The sequence below is a fragment of the Stegodyphus dumicola genome, chromosome 2 (genome assembly GCF_044657685.1).
Source record: "Stegodyphus dumicola isolate Sdum_Otavi_A_Nest chromosome 2, ASM4465768v1".
NCBI lineage: Eukaryota > Metazoa > Arthropoda > Arachnida > Araneae > Eresidae > Stegodyphus > Stegodyphus dumicola.
This window is the reverse complement of record NC_140769.1, coordinates 173997319-174015103: the sequence shown is the minus strand read 5'-3', so window position 1 is coordinate 174015103 and position 17785 is coordinate 173997319. Positions and strand designations below refer to the sequence as shown.

The 17785-nt window shown below is 31.9% G+C and overlaps 1 protein-coding gene across 1 annotated transcript in view; it reads right to left on the bottom strand.

Moving 5' to 3' along the window:
• The window catches only part of LOC118189104 (uncharacterized), a 101406-nt gene that overhangs the window by 41529 nt on the left and 42092 nt on the right, over positions 1 to 17785 (bottom strand). Inside the window, exons 3-4 of the mRNA XM_035359651.2 lie at positions 9710 to 9781; positions 6897 to 6962 (exon numbers count right to left, since the gene is read on the bottom strand). Of these exons, the coding sequence (XP_035215542.1) occupies positions 6897 to 6962; positions 9710 to 9781 (138 nt within the window). The remainder of the gene's footprint in view (positions 1 to 6896; positions 6963 to 9709; positions 9782 to 17785) is intronic.

Below are 17785 nucleotides of genomic sequence, written 5' to 3'. Positions count from 1 at the left end.
ACGTACAACTGTACGGGTACTCGTAGACCAAAGCCCCATAAAATCCCATAGAAAGAAACCTGTACAGCTGTGCGGTTACCCGTAGGCCAAATCCCCGTAAAAACCCATAAAAAGAAACCCGCACAGCCCTATGGGTACCCAAATACCCATAAAAACCCATAGAAAGAAACCTGCACAGTTGTACAGGTACCCGTAGGCCAAATACCCATAAAAAACTTGTAAACAGAAACCCCGTACGACTGTATGGATACGAGTAGGCCAAATCTCTGTAGAAACCTGTAGAACTGTAGACACTATAAACGAAATCCCAGTAAATACAAATAGCCAGAAAGCAGAACTTTATGCATATCCATTGACCAAATCTCCATTAAAAAAATGGATATTTCGTAGGTCTATGCCTCGTAAAAACCAGTAGACAAAAGCACGTACACCTATACAGGCATCCATAGGCCAAATCCTGTAAAAACCACTACATAAAAATCCACAGACTAATAAAAGTACCTCTTGGACAAATCGCTGCACAAAACAGTACACAAAAACCCATAAACAAAACCAATAGAATTATATCATAGTGGAGTAACCATACATAGAATCGTACATAGGACGGGTATCCACATGCAGAACCCTATTAAAAAATACACAAAAATAGAACTGTAGATCAAATTTCCATAAAAACATAAACCAGGGAGAAGTACATAATTAGCACTGATGAAAAGTACAGAACTAAATTGCAAAGAAAGCATGTAGAGTAATTTTAAATAAAATTTTTAAAATATATAGAAGCCTACAAGCTACAAATACAATTTACCTATATATATAAATAATTTATTATTACAAAAGGTTTTTCATATATCATCACAAAGGAACATAAATTTAATTAAAGCGATGCATTATTGGAATAAATTTGAGCCAGTGTTTTAGCTATAAGTTATTTAGATTTCTATTGTAGAAAGAATACTTTAGAAAGTGTATAGAAATATTATTTTGAACCATAAAAATTCTAGATAGTAAAATTTAAAGTACTGAAAAGGTAGATATTGTTTTTTACAGTAGATTATATAATATAAAAATACCTCATGCTGAGCATTTTCTGTATTTACAATGCCAAATAAAATTTATATAGTGCAGTATTTAGCAATATAAATAAATCTTCTGTACAGCCTTATACAAATGCAGTTAAAATTACTATCATTGCAATTAAGCGAATATAGTACATATAGTTATATTTGTTTTATTTACGTTAATATCTATACAAACAAATAAATTTAGTGCAGAAAATTGTAACTACCATTTCCGCAGTATAACTAATGAAAGAAAATAATGTTTAAATATTACTCTAACTATAATTGAAAGCAATGCTAAAACAGCGCCCTTACAAGACTCATAATCCGAAAAGCTTTGGTTTCAATTGTCTTGTAAAAACTTTCAATTACTTCTGCAAAATTCATACCCATGTAAAATTTACTACACCTAAATCAATTGATTATACAGTGAAACTTTCCTAAAACAATCAACTCCACAATTCCAGATAATGCCAGTTTCCTGTAGCCTAACAAAACTATGAGTGATTTTAAGTACTGCTATTTAATTATGTTTCTGATAAATGTATCACTGTCATTTAAGAAAATACCCTTTATATGAGGTTTCATTTAATGTAATTTTTTTCAAATCAATAATTCACTTTTTATACTCCCAAGATTAGTACATTTAATATTACATAAAGGTTATTCACAAATCTATTATTATTTCAAAAGTAATTTATGGAAAACAGATCTACAATTTTCTTCATCAAACTAATAATAATGAATATTAAAGTATGCATAAAATGAGTATATGTGTTTTAACAAAATAGCACAAAATATTTAATGTAAAAATGTGGTTCTGGTCTCATACTTGTAAAGAAAAATAGACCAAAAAGAAAAAACAATGTAAGTTTATGATCATCTAAATTTTCCCATAATTTTAGTAGTGGGAAAAAGTTTCCTTAAGCTTGTATGTCTTGTCTACCCCATTCAATAAGTAATAAACACATTAAATATTTCAATGTTTACTTCATTAATAGAACTTACCTTTTTTGCTCGCGAAATATAATTAGTACATTTTTTTAAGACATAAGAAAAATTCTTTTTGCTCGGCCATATCACATTAGTCGAAAAATTGAAAATTGAATCATGCAAGATCATTTTTAAGTAAGGTATGCTCAAATTTATTAGTATATAATATTCAAATGATAAAGCATCTACATGAACAAGCTTTAAAAAATATTTCTAAACTGTAATCAAAAAAGCAAATTTTCCAAAATACAGTTTCAGTAGAATGCAAAAACTATATTTCTGCATCTGATCTAAACACACTGAACCAAAATATCAAGTCTGAAATTATCACTTTTCAGTCTTTAAGCACATTGCTTTTCAGGATGAAAGTAAAGATGGAAAATCAATTTCACGCACAGAAATTCCATTTCACAACAAGTCAGCTATCAGCCAAGTTCTCTCAAACATTAGACACGATTACACGTGCATGGCTATAGTGGTATTTGCTTTCATATTCATAGTCAGTGCTGGTATTTTATTATTTATTACTAATTTATAAATAGTAAAATTTGTAACACAGTAAATCATAATAAATTATATATTGCATTACTACATCCACGAAGAAAATAACACCACCATCGCACAACAACTAGAACGGCGCCATATTGCTTGTTTGGGAAACGTCTGAGAGTGGGGGAAGGGAGCATGAGAGGGAGGGGGAATTTTTTTTCCTCATGTCAGCGTTAACACGGAGAAACGTTTTGCGATTGTGAACGAACTTAGTCCCGTTAAAGAGATGTTGGTTGATACCGGTGTTTATTTGTAATATCAGAAATGTAAGTGCTTATGTGTGTGTATTCAGAGGACCAACTCGTAGCAAAAACCACCTCGCTAAGACGACCGCCTGTGAAAGAGACCAGTATTTCTAAAAGCATAAGTATATTTTGGTATTGAACATTCCCTCTGTAAGGCGACCATTCACAAAAGAAATTCTGCAAGTGGGGCTGGTCGACTTAAAGAGATTCATTTCGTAGATGCAATCTCCCTAAGACGACCACCTCTAAAAGATAAACGTATTTCTGAGAACTTGAGAATATATTGGTATTCAGCATCACCTCTCTAAGGCGACCACTTGCAAAAATGAATTTTATATGCGACTGGTCGCCTTAGAGAGACCTCGTTGTGTGTGGTGTATATGATTACTGTTATTGTTTCCGGGAAAAAAATTAATCAAATAAATAAGCATATTTAGTAAAAACTCTCTCTCTCTAAAACGACCACCTGCGTTTCCAGGTTACTCTGATGATCTTAAAGAGATCATATTTTCATTCTGTTAATATTATTGTTTACAAGAAGTCTATTAACGCCAGAAAGAAAAAGAGCATAAACCCATATAAATCAACAGAAGATTTATTATTATATTGATACCAGTTAGAAAACCATTAAAAGTCAATATAAACCAATACAAACCAGTAAAAAGTTCTGAAATTGATGTTGGTTGTATGGGTGTCAATTGATACCAATAAGAAAAACCCACAGAGACCAATAGAAACCAGTAAAAGTCAATAGAGACCATCAAAAATTCTATAGGTACCAGTAGAAAGTTTAGTGGTTTCTATGGGTCATTTTGAAAACAGTAAGAAAAACCCATAGAGACCAACAGAAACCAGTAAAAGTCAATACAAACCCATAAAATCTTAAGGGTAACCATAAAACGTTTTACTGGTTTCTATGCGGCATTTTTTGCGGGGAAGATACTTTAAAAATTATTTAATGCTTCAAACAAGAAATGCAAACGGAATAGTTTCACTCTCGTGTAAATAAGGCTTTCATTCATATAATCAAAGCCGCATACAACGATGATATGCGGTATCGACTTACCGTAAAATCGGTATTAGCATATGACAGATACCAACAAATTACCGGCATACAAATCGATACTATGAAAACGAAATTTTTACATAGGTAACTGATGAATATTGAGCGAAAGTTGGGTAGGACACTAGAATTTTACCAATACAAAGCTACCAATCTTTAAATATGTAATAAAAAGAAGACTTTTGCCAAATCGATTTAAATCTTTTCCATATTCCTTTAAATTCGCTTTATAATGCATGAATCTGTTTTTGTACATTTTAAATTATGTTTGCCATCTAAAATGCATTAGATTATAATTAGATACTTAAAATATCCTTAAAATATTTTATATCCTTAAAAAATTTTCATTTTTAGGCATTTATACTGAGAAAATCCTGAGTAACAAAGCGAGGCAAACTCTGATAAATAGGTTGAATATATATGTAATTAATAATGTACGTACTATTGTGTAGAAAAACGTAATAAAGTACCATATATTACTGTAAATAAAATAAAATTCAAATATGAAGTTATTAAATATTATTAAACAATTCTATATAAAACGTTATGTATATGAGAGACTATCCCGATTTAGGTCAAATTAAATTTAATAACAAAAATAATGAAATCACTTCACTATCCGTCAGCAACTTCCGAGTCACAAGCATTTGACAGCAGCAAGAAGAATATGAGTTAGTTATTAGTAATTCAGAGTTCCCATAAAGGGATTATTGTCGTGATTTACAGTGAGGAATATACACTCTTTTGCAAAACAATTGAAACACCATGAAGGTAGTGACTGTTTTTGATGAAATAGAATATGTGGATAGCTTATACACAGATAATAAAAGGATTAAAAAATCAAGGTCATGGTACCTTTTCAAGGCTCACAATCACCCATTCGGTGTTTAAATTAGTAGTTGGTCGAATCATCCCTGGAGGCAATGCATGCTTAAATTCGTAAAGGCAAGGAGTGGTAGAAGTTCCTAATGTCATCCTGCGACACATTCTGCCAGACATTCATCAGTTTTCACTCCAGATCGGCGATATTTTGTGGTGCCAGAATCTGGCGGCCTACCATGTCAGAGACATACTCGATTTGTGAAAGGTCTGGTGACCTTGCTGGACAAGGAAGAGTATCACCTGCACGAAATCAGTCCAGAAATATGCGAGCGGTAAGTGGCCTGACATTAACTTTTTGAAAAATGACCCAACGATGACGTGCCATGAAGGGTAATGCAACCGGCCGCAGGATGGTATCAACATATCGTTGAGCTGTTAAAGTTGTACGGAGGATGACTAAAGATGACCTGCTGCCATAAGAAATAGCGCCCCACACCATCACACCAGGGGTTATGGCTGTATGCCTTTGTAAAAGAAAGGCTGATTGGTACCGCTGGCCCGTCTGTCCAGACACGAACACGGTGGTCATCTGCTTCAAGAGTGAAGCGGAATTCACCCCTGAACACTATACGATGCCAGTCTGATGGCAGCCATGATGATCGGCTGCGACACCACTCCAGACGACTCCGCCGATGTTGTGGGGTCAAAGGCAAACGTCTTAAAGGCCTCTGTGAGCGTAACCCCGCCTCAGAACAAGCGCCGTGACATGGTGGGCGTTAGCACGGGAAGTATATACATGCCTTAAGTGTGTTGAATAATCGATGATGATATCGTTGGAACGGTTCGGCCCTGGCGAAGAATCATCCTATCTTTCCTCGCATTTGTGCTCATTGGCCTGCTTTCTACAATCTTCATTTCGTCGGCAATTTCCTTGTAGTAACCATTGCTGGTAACATCTTTCCACACCAGTGTCTGTACTCTGCAGTGGCGGCTTATTGTTCGGTATGGACCCAGCTTCAGGCAACCCTACAACGCGACCACGTTCGAAGTCGTGTAGTTGTCTGTAAGATCTTCGATATCATCGTAATGGCATCTTTAGTTGCTTCTTCATGGAATTACAGTGGCAGAAACAAAAAAGATTATTTTTCGGCCTCTGTTACTGGTTTTATACTTTAAACTAGAAATGCGCGCTGTGATCGCAATTCCTGTACATTTGTCTTGAAACTTTGATCATTTGCATGTTCGATCAAGATATTTTTGCATACAAAATTTCGTCACGATCGCAAAATACAAAAGAGTGTATCAAACCACCCAAGTTGTATCTAAAGGAAGAGAGTACTACATAGTGTACTTTCTAAGGAAAACTAGATCGTAATTGAGGTTACGTATGCGGAAAACCACTAAAAATAATTATACAGCCAGACTGTTCGCTTGAAATCGAACACCCAGTATTCAGCGGTTCCAGCACTCGGCCACTTAGCATTAGGGCGACAATGTGATTCAGGAGTAAATATGTACTTGAAGCGGTTAACACATAGATAAATATTTTATTTGCAACTCTTTTTTTCTTCCAAACGTGTCGCAACACAAAATCTATCAAAGGAAGTACTTGCCACAAACAAAAGTTTAGAAGCTTGAATTATCATTAGAATAGAAAGTTTGAACAGTGATTTCTAAGGTTATTCAGAGCCCAGTGTTTTATTTTCAAACATGATATAGATTCTTTTCGAAATAAAATGATGGTTAAGCCCACATTTTAGATATTTTTTCCAATAAAATGCTTTTCAGTCTGTAGTTCAGTGCTCTTTAATTTAATTTTTCACATAATATTGTGAACTTTAAAAATAAAGCATAAAAAACATAAAAGCATTTCATTATTTCGAAATAAAATGTCATTCCCTTTTACAATCATGTGTAGATTTTCTTCGCATTAACAAAGAACACAATATTAGCTTATTTAACAGATGGATAATTGTCACCATATCAGCTGCTTCAAAAATAACGCGTGGAATTAGCTAATTTTCGAATACATAAAAAAGTGAACATATAATTTTTTTGCGTAGAATATATGCACAAAATTTGAAATTAGTCCATAACAGACAACAGCTGAAAGAAAGAAGGTAATTAATAACATATTAATTATGAGAAGTAATATAATTTTACCATCCACTTCAATAGAGCACTTCGCGATTTCTGAACCTCCCAGCATAGACAAAATTCCATTTCTACCTGAAATTTAAATAACAACTATAGTAAATTTTGAGTGAACTTTCTGAAATTCATAATATAAAAATCTGTAACATTTATTCCACAGTTAGTACAAATAAATTTTGAATCATATAAGGATGTATTTAATAATATTCTTTAAACGAAGTTAATTATACTTATTTTTACATTTTTTGGTCTTCTCAGTTCAATAATTATTAAAATGTCAAGAGAAAATTTTAATAAACCCAGTAAGTAACGCATTTTTAATTAGTGTGCCGCCAAACAGTTCATAAAATTTATTTTGTTTTCTTTTAATACTGCAGCTTCGAATGAGTTTGTCTACCCACTGCAGCCAACATTACTGTCTGAGACCGAAGAGTTCTATTTTCCGTTAAAATGCAGTTTATTGTTCTTGAGTACTGCAACATATTCAGGTGCAGGTAAAAGTATTGGGAGCACGAAATCTTCATTCAAGATTGCACAGGTATAGCTCCCAATCACTGACCGAACAGAGCAAGTTGGAAGGACGGAAGAAGAATAAAGCTGATGATAGTTCTTGAGAGGGAGATTCAGAAGTTTATTATTAAGAGAGGAGGACAGAAAGGGAGAAAGATTTTTTAGAAGAAAAAGGAGAAAACTAGAAAAAGGGTCATTAGGACGGTTACTGTGGAGTGGGTAAATTAATTATTAGCCACCAGAAGAGACCAAAGCTCGAAACTTTGTAAAATTGGGAAGGGATGGAAATCTAATTAAACACGTTTTACATTAAGCTAGTATAGAATACATTATATGACAAATTCAGAATAATTCTTAAAATAGAAAAAAAAAAGACATTCAATTGTTCGCCGGTGAGAGTCGGACAGGGTCATGCTGAATCATATCCATGACCCTCATGGTCGTAATCATGGTCATGATGGTCACGGCCGACGAACATTATCTCACTGACAGTAATACTGTCTCCTAAGCGAATCTCCTAAATCAAAGCAGCCAGAACAGTCTAAAGGTGTTCCTTACGACTGAGGAAATGAAACTCGAAGAAAATACTTCCATAAGAAGTAGCTACGGCGATGTGCTAAACAGAAAAGGAGAATCGATTTTTTTTTTCAATGATAATCTTCTTCAGTTTATTTAAAGACAATTCTAAGCCTGACCAAATGACCAAAAACTTCAAGATGGTAAATATAACTTAAGCAAAATTCTATCTAGCTATAAACTTTGTTAGGAAATCGCAAATTAAATCTAGCAGTGCAGGGAAAAATCTAACTGGAATAGGTCATTTCCCCTTTCTGTCATTTTATCGCTCAGGACTGATGCAGTAGCACTCATGGACTCCATTCTTTGTTTTATTTTAGGAACCTCGAGTCGTGGATCCTAAACCTACACAGTAGATGACTGCAAATTACCAAAGAAAATTTTTCACAGCGTGCAGTTACTTGATTTGTCGCAATTTTTTTTAGCTTTAAAGTTAAATTAAAGAAAGCATCAACTAATGCAAGTAGAATTTTTGCATTATATATAAATTACAAAATAATTCTTTTTGAAAACATAACGCAAACATGCCTAGTATTTTCGCGCATTAAACTGTAGAAAAATTATCATTAAATACATAAAGTACTAAATTTAGAAATAATATTTCACAATGACCAAACATTGAAATTCATAATTAATAAATTTCCAATAATTAAATTAATGCAACAAAGAATTTAAAAATGTTAGAACCAAAATATTTCAAACAAGCAAAACCCAACTTCCAAGCAAACCAATTCAATCAACCTCAATGTCACTTCATCGGAGGGGGGGGGGAGGTTGGAACTTGGAAATTAATTCTAATTTCTCTTCTACAACTAAACTAAAGATTTTGACTAAAGATGACCTGCTGTCATAAGAAATAGCGCCCCACACCATCACAACAGGGGTTATTGGCAGTATGCCTTTGTAAAACAAAGGCTGATTGGGACCGCTGGCCTCGTCCTCTCCAGACAAGAATATGGTACAACTCCGCCGATGTTCTGGGGTCAAAGGCAAACGTCTTAAAATCCTCTGTGAGCGTAACCCCCCTCAGACAAGCGCCGTCTGATGGTGGACAATACCACAGAAACTATACACGTGGTTGTAGTGCGTTGAATAATCGACAATAATACCGTTGTGGCGGTTTGGGCCTGGCGAACAATCATCCTATCTTGCCTCACATCTGTGCTCTTTGGCCTTTCAAAGCCTTCATTTCGTCGGCAATTTCCTTGTAGCAACATTGCTCTCAACATCTTTTCACAGCAGTCTCTGTAGATGACGTCCTATTGCTCGGTATGTCCACCCAGCTTTACGCAACCCTACAATAGGACCGCGTTCGTAGACGTTTAGTCGTCGAAACATCATCGTCGTTACGATGATATCCGAGTCCTTCTCGGATATTATCGTAATGGCATCTTTAGATGCTTCTTTACAGAATTACAATGGCAGCAAGAAAGATAAATTTTCCGCCTCTGTTATTGGTTTTATTGCGCGAATTGCGCAGTAGATATGCGCGCTGTGATCGCAATTCCTGTTCGCCTTGAAACTTTGATTATTTGCATGTTCGATGAAGAAGTTTTTGCATGTTCGATGAAGATGCTTTTGCATGTTCGATGAAGGTGTTTTTGCATGTTCGATGGAGATGTTTTTGCATATCAAATTTCTTCCCGATTGCAAAAGTCCTTCCTGTTGCTTCGATGCAACGGAAAATAAAATAGCAATTAACTGCATATTAATATTAGAAGTTAATAGCATTTTACCATTTTCCTTCATTCTATGTGTTAAAGAGCAGTTCATGGCGTCTGTCAGCAATTTGAATTTTGGATTTTCACCTGAAATAAAAATTACAGAAGGTAAAGTAATCAATTTTGAGAGAACGTTCTAAAATTCTAAGTATTTCAGCTATTTCATGCATTTACTATTTCTTAGAAATAAATTGGTAATGATTAAATAAGACTTTTATTAAAATACCTAAAACGTGGAAAAACAAATATTTTAAACCACAAATAATTATAGAGGAAATCTGAGGCCATATATCATACATCTTTATGAGCTTTCTGAATTCTAATTTCTACAGGAAAATAAAATTCAAAAAATAAAACTTTAAATACACAAAAATAATACATTTAATTATTCAAAAAGTACCTGCAATGCATTTATCAATTATTAATGTAAAGATTTATATGTAGCTCTGTATTGAAAATGTTTTTCTTATAACACATTTATTCATTTGCCTGCGTATTAATCTTTTCAATCAGTACTGCTTCAAGAGTTTTCATATTTAAATTTGGTCGAAATTCAGTCTGATAATTTTAATAATAGAAAAAATTCTTTCACAAGCTTCATTTGAATGAAATTTTGTTAAAGCAGCAAGCATTACATTAGGAAATATTTTGTATTTAAAGCACCCATTCATATCTTTCAGTTTTTCAATTTCTTCCCATGCTATATGAATTAGTCAATCTGCAAACTTTCAAATTATCTACTTCGTATGAACTTTCACTTGAGTAAGATATTTTTTCATCAATAACGGATGTGAAAGTATTCATCAGAATGGAGCAGATGAAAATGAAACTATAGTTTTCAAGTTAATGTCAGCAACTTCGTATGTTTTAGAAATGGATCCATTAGGAAAAAATTGTCAATTATATATATATATGAACATGCAAATACAAAAAAAAAAAAAAACTCTCACTAAATTCAAAACTACCTTCATTTCACTTTCATCCAACCAGCCCTTTATTAAATATAATCTGGTTTTTGCACCAATCATGAAATTTTCTAATAACTACATCTCGTTCAGAAATTACTGATGTCCTGACGAATCTAATAACAAATAAATTGATCAAAAGTTTAACAAGTCCTCTTTTCAATTTATATGTATAAGGAGCTTCTGGTTGCAAATTAAACTTTTCTGTTCTAAACAAAGTATTCTTTCAAAAATTATAACTTCAGTTTGTTGGCATTTGATGGTAACTTTCTTTAATGTTTTGCAATTTCGCTTCATCATTCTCACTGTTAACTGGTTCATCATCATCATCAATATCAATAATAATAATAATAATAAAAAAAGATAATAATAATAATAATAATAATAACAAGAATAAGAATAATAACAATAATAATAATAATAATAGTAATAATAACAATAATTATTATTATTATAATAGCATCCCATTGTTCTCTAATTCATAGACACTAAAAGAGACAGCCATCTTATACTGCAATATTTCAAAATTTTATGAGATTTTGCATTCTGTCCCAAATATTATAGTATTTCTGTTAGTCAGTATTTTGTAGCATATATTGCAGCATTTATGACAGATTCTGGGCATAGAGTTCACCAGTCTTTTTTTTCGGAAATGTTATGATATGACCGCTTTTAGACGTGGTCATTTTAGCATTGCATTTTTTTTTTTTTTTAGTTCACCAGCATTTTTTTTAGAATGAAAAGAGACTAAATCTGCCCTTTCAAGAATCGGAAGTCTGCATAAGATTTACTTTGCAATGTTTCATTACTTTATTTCACCTAAATATATTAAGCTAAGGTATATTAATCTAATGAAATGTAAATTTAATATAGATACTTTTGACTTATTAAATTTAATTAGTACTAAAAATACGTGCTAAATAATTGTTTAAAATTGTGTTAAAATAATACTTAAAATATTTTTTTAGAAATATTATAGCAAAATATTTAAAAATGAAACTAATCTATAAAGTAAGTTATTAAGTTATGCATTTTATATACTTTAAAAAATCATATTTCCGAAATCAATGCAAATCACATGTTAGCAATTATTTCACTACTGAAATATGACTTTATTTCTTATTTCTGAAGTAAGGACGAATTCACGGCTGTCCAATATTTATGACGGAAAATTCATCGAAGGAGAAGCAGACCAGTATATTATTTACTGGATGCTTATATAAACCAACATCTCGAGATTCGCGTGCTTTAGCTAGCTGCCAAATTCGAACAACTGCGCAATTAATTCAAATTCTAGCAGTTCTTTCAAGAGATGCCATGTGTAAGGCGTTTAAAAAGACTTTTACTTCATGTTTGAAATTTAATAAATGACTGATATAAATAATATTGCTTACATTAAAAGTAAATGTAATGCACTGTCAATCAAAGAACGCATTGTGAGTCTTCTCATTGTTCTGTATCTAGTTACTTCAACTATCTTCAGCGAGTGAAATTATCGTGAGAATGCTGAATTTGTGCTTATTTTGTGTGTGAATATCTGCTTTCCAAGAAATGCTACAATGCTAATGGTGAAACAAGTGTTCGTGAAATAGTATCTCTGTGGTCTATGGTGGTCTCTGGAATATAGTGTTCGTGAAATAGTGTGTGGTTCGCGAAATAGTGTCTGTCTCCAATCACTGTGGTTCCAGCGGTGCAATATTTGGATAAACTTACTAGCTTTGTGCTTCGGTTATAACGTCCTAAGCGCTATATCGCATATCACTCATATTAATCGATTATTGTGTTCATATTGAAAAGTTGGCTTTCAGAATTAATTCATATAAAACCAAAATAACATACAACGGTAAGGCACTTTCTGGTTTTGCTGAAAATCAATGCAATCAATACAGGAGCAACAACAATTCAAGCAGTTTTGGTATGTTCATTATTTTCAAACTACAAAGTAATTATTGGACTGGTTCCAGTACTTAATATGACTGCTGAAGATGAATTAGAGATGTGTATAATATAAGCAATTAATTAATTATTAAAATTAATAATAATGCACATTATATAGTATATTGTCTTTTGTACAGTATGCAGGAAAGCTTAATGATTTTAAACAGTGTATGAAATGTATGATCGAAAAACTAGCGTTAAGGAAACATTAGCATTTCTATGAAATATTGTAATCTATAATTATGTGATATTTAATTGTGTAATATTAAAAACACTAAATACTTTTTATTGATTGCAAATTGCAGCTTTATTACTTTTCGTTTGGTATCTATTCTTCCAAACACTGTAAATCGAGGTTTTTTTTTTTTTTTTTTTTTTTTTTTTTTTTTTTTTTTTTTTTAAATATTGCCGTTATCTATAATGCCGTTATAAATGAACTTTAGAAATCAGGTTTTATTTTTTTATTAAATTTAAGTATATTCTATTGCCGTTATGTATGTTTATTAGATTATATTAGATTATCTCAATAAATTAATGTTGGAAATTAGGTTTTATTTTTTATTAAATTTAAGTATATTCTATTTTCTTCGCTTACTTTTTATGTGCTTGTGATAAGAAAGAAATTCATAATAAAAAGAAACAAAAAGTTTCATCGTGTGCTATTTAACGAAGAGCTTACTTTGACGTACTTAGCTTACTATCGTATACTATATTATTTCAATTATTTCTGTACAGTAACAAAAAGGAAAATTGTTGATTATAAAAAGTGCATGAAATAATCATTGTAATCTACTACTATTCTAAAATGTAGAAACTAAAAATAAGTAAATACATTAACATATGATCGAAAGAAATGGTGTTAAGAAACATCATCATTACTAGTAAATACTGCAATCCATAATTATTGCACTTTTAATTGCTTACTATTTAAAAAACACAAATATTTTTTTTTAATTGAAAATTTTAGTTCTTGTACCTTCCTTCTGATATTTATACTTTCAAACGCTACTAGTTCATGTTTTTTCTTAAATAATGCTGTCATGTGTGTTGTTTGTTAGGTTATTATTTCATTTTAGATATGAATATGGGAAGTTATTAGATTTAGGTATATTTTTTATCACATTTATTAACTACTTTATACTGTGTTTCATTTGCATATCTTGGAGATATAGAAGTTAATGGTTATATTTTTTTACTGTGAAACGCGAATAAATTTATTCTTGAGTTAGGGTAAAATACTGATTATGTTACTTTAAGAACCACTTCCTAATTTATCATGAGAGGAGCAATTTTCAGTGTCTCTGAGATTTAACAGAAATAAATGTGATAATACTCTTATCAGAAACGCTCTTTTTTTTACGAACATATATATCTTTACTTTTATTTATGTCTCATTTAATTTTATTTACTTAAAACCTACTATTAATGTTATATATTTATAATAAACACTTTCATAATTATTCTCACTTAAGGGAAAAAATGATGAAATCTTAAATAATCGTAATTTAGAATTTAAGTTATTTAAATAATCGTAATTTAGAATTTAAGTTATTTAAATAATCGTAATTTAGAATTTAAGTTATTTAAAAAATATAGTTTAAAGTACTGAAAATAATTAAGGCTACTATTAATTATGCATATTTAGTCTAAAGAGAGAAAATTGTATTATCTTCTGGTTTTAAGGAAATGATAAAATATTTAAACTTTAGAAAAATACAAGGAATACAAAAATTTTAAAAAGGGGAAAAATATATTAATTATTAACCTTATTTTTCTGCATAAATCAATATTTAACACAAGGATATAATAACGACATTTTCACAACTGTTGCAAAAAGGTGGAATTTTGCGAACATTTAAGCATCTTTAAGACGTCGTGATACGATGCTTTCACAACAAAAATATAACCTGCGAAAGACGCAGTAACGACATCTATGCGACAAAAACCTCATATCCAAAGACGTAATAAAGACGTATTTGCAACGATTGCAAAACAGTGGATGTTCGCGGACATCTGGGCGCCTTAAAGATGACATATAGCAACGTTTTTGCAAAGAACATCCGCGACGAGTTTGCAACGTCGCCACGATGTTGCTGTGCTACTTGGGTACAGATATACCAAAGGCGAACGAACGTTGAGGGCCGTGTGAATAGGATCTTTATCCTGATAAAAAAATAAAGTTATTTCTAGCACCCAAATTTTGGCCGAATAATTTTAAATTATCGTTCAAAATATTTAAATAAAGAGCATGGTTCATTACGCCATCTATAAGTACAGTGAAATACGTTTAACGCGAAAACGCTTAAGACGAAATATCCGTAAACACGAAATAATACAACGGTTCTGAAAAAAACTACTATCATTTTCATGCATTTTTCTTTTCTCTGAACACGAAGAGAAAACCGCTTAACACGAAAAGATTTCCCTTCAGGGAATGAACAAAATACGGAAAACATCAGCCGCGCAGACGAGATTTAAGAGGGGTGTAAAATGAAAGAGAGGTGGTTTCACATATTTCCGTAGAAGGAGGCTAACTCGGCTTTGAATTAAACTCGGAATAGTCTGTGACACGAGCTAATTTTGTTTATCTAAGCTATTTTCATCCTCCACCCCTGCAAACGCCACACAAAAACATCTCATCTCTCATCAGTTGGGTTTGGAATTTGGTGATGAGTACATCGAAGTGTGTTTAAAAATCAGTGAGTTTGGTTCGCGCCAAAAGAAATAGAGAAGGAAGACTATTGAAACTGAACCGACACTTAATGAAATGATTGAGAAAATTTCTGTATTATTGGACTGTTCTTAGTGTATCCTTGGAAGAATTCGTTGCAGTAGTTGATGCTTATGTGTATACAGACCCAATTATGACAGACAAAGACATTTTGGAGCTTGTTCAAAGCACAAAAAATATCATTGGTATAGATTCCGACAACGAAAATGAAATGAATAATGCAGCTCTTGTTCCCAAATCATCCGAAATTAGGGAACGTCATGGAAAGTATGCGCATTTACTTAGACGCACATTTCAATGGTGAAATAAATAACAAAATGGACGTCATCGAACAATTTGATGCTAGAAAAGACAATGCAAAGTAAAATATCACATTATTTACCAAAAACTCAATAAATGTTTTGCTTTTCAAAAAACTTGAATATTTTGTAGTAAGTTCTTGTGGATGTTTTGTTTGATTGAGTTTTATTAAATATATGCATATGTACATATCTATGTAAATAAAATGTACTCTAATAAACTTAATATATATATGTTGGATATATATATATATATAAAGAAATTCTTTTCTTCACATGCTATTGCTTTAAAGCAAATGTGATACTGTGGTTCCCGTGAATAATTTTTAACACTAAGTTAAAATGAATTGCAATTAGAAGTTAAAATACAAGATAAATAAAATTACAACAGAAAACTGACAAATAAAAAGTGAATGTAAAACTCAGATCACATTTAAATGTTAAAAAACGTTGATTAAAGTTTAAACAATCCTAAAATCTTTAAACATAAACACAAAAGTTATTTAAGACACAATCAAAGTACAAAGAAGTGGTAAATGGTAAATTAGCCTAATTCGAATCTCATTACGGATCCTTCAGGGAAAATGCGCAATGATTTTCGAATCCAGCTAATTCCATATCGCTCTTTCTACAAATTCTAAAAGTGTACGAACGCTTTTGGGAAACCTCTGTAGCTTGTTATCCATGTTATCTGCACTTCCATCAGTACTCAGAGAAATCAAGTTTTCTACACTGACAACAGTAATTCCTGCAAGCGTTTTCTCAATTGCAGCAATTTTTGGCACCCGCAGCTGAATGTTTCTGCTGTGGCAGAATCTGGCAAACCATTGAATGTGTATTTCGAATGTCCCAAAACTTAAATCGGAAGATTATGTTCAACTAAAAATCGAGCAAAATAGTATTAAACTTTTATGGCATCCATTTCAGCATCTTTTATGAAGAAATTCGATATTTCTTTAGATTTTACAGCAGCGCTTTCTTTCTGCTTTTGAGAAAACATATGCCATACTTTTGTCCTTTCCGCTATTCGCAAGTGAGAAGTCTTTGCTGCACACAATGCAGTGTGCATGATTCATGGACATTTGGGATGCTTTGATGCATGGAAGTTCTATAGAATGTGAATCTTTGGATTTCTAGCTTCTTATCTTGAGGCGAAATAATTCACAAAAAAGCTTCCAGCTAAACCATAATTGACAAGTGCTACACACTCGCCGTAGTCTGCAAGAATGAAGCCGGAGCTAAGTCCTTCAAAGCAGTTGATTAAATTACAAATACAGACGAGAAGCTTGGGCCATGGAGTGGTGACATGCATGATATTTTTGAGGTGTGGAACATTTTACAACTGAAATATAGCCGTATACTGGACTATTCTTCTCTGTATTCTGTTAAGCAGAATGAGGTCATTATGTTAAAAAAAAATGGAAAGTGTTTCAAGCTACTATGGAAAAAATCTGTTTATGTAAAAATAGGTAAATATATTTTATTTGTTACTTTGGAATAAAGTCGCAGTTTTTTTTCTCTCTGTCCAGAACACATATGGTAAGTGGATTCTAAGTGAAGAACTCACAATGTTCAGATATGTATGTGACAGGAACATCACTAAACTATATCATAATCAGTCATTATTTTTCCCATAAAACAAATAATGTAATTTTAAAACTCTTTCGTTTTTCACTTTTCTTTGTGAAGGGAAAATCTTCCGATTTCTTTCTTAACTAATGAAAATATAAGTTTAGGTTTTTCATAAAAGGGTATTCGTAAACAAGGAGACAGTTAAATAATATTTTGAGTATTTTACATTACGTACTTTTCTTAAAAAAGGAACTTGATTTCTTCCGCAAATTGAAAAACTTATGCTCTCGCCAAAATTAAACATATTGATCTTAAATTAAAAAAATTAAGCATTAAATTAAACATAATACCTGCTACATGTTGGAAAATGACTGAAAATAATTTATGCAAAAAAATTATTTAACATGAAAATGAAAGGAATAAATATTTAACTGAAAATATTGAATTAAGAAGACATTTGTGAAAATTTAAAGATTTCTGAAAAATCGGCTTCCTTGTTTTGAAACAAATTTTTCTTTAATATAATGTAGGGTCAGATATGACAAAAAGGCAGTCCACATATCTTGATTGTATAGACTTTATTAAA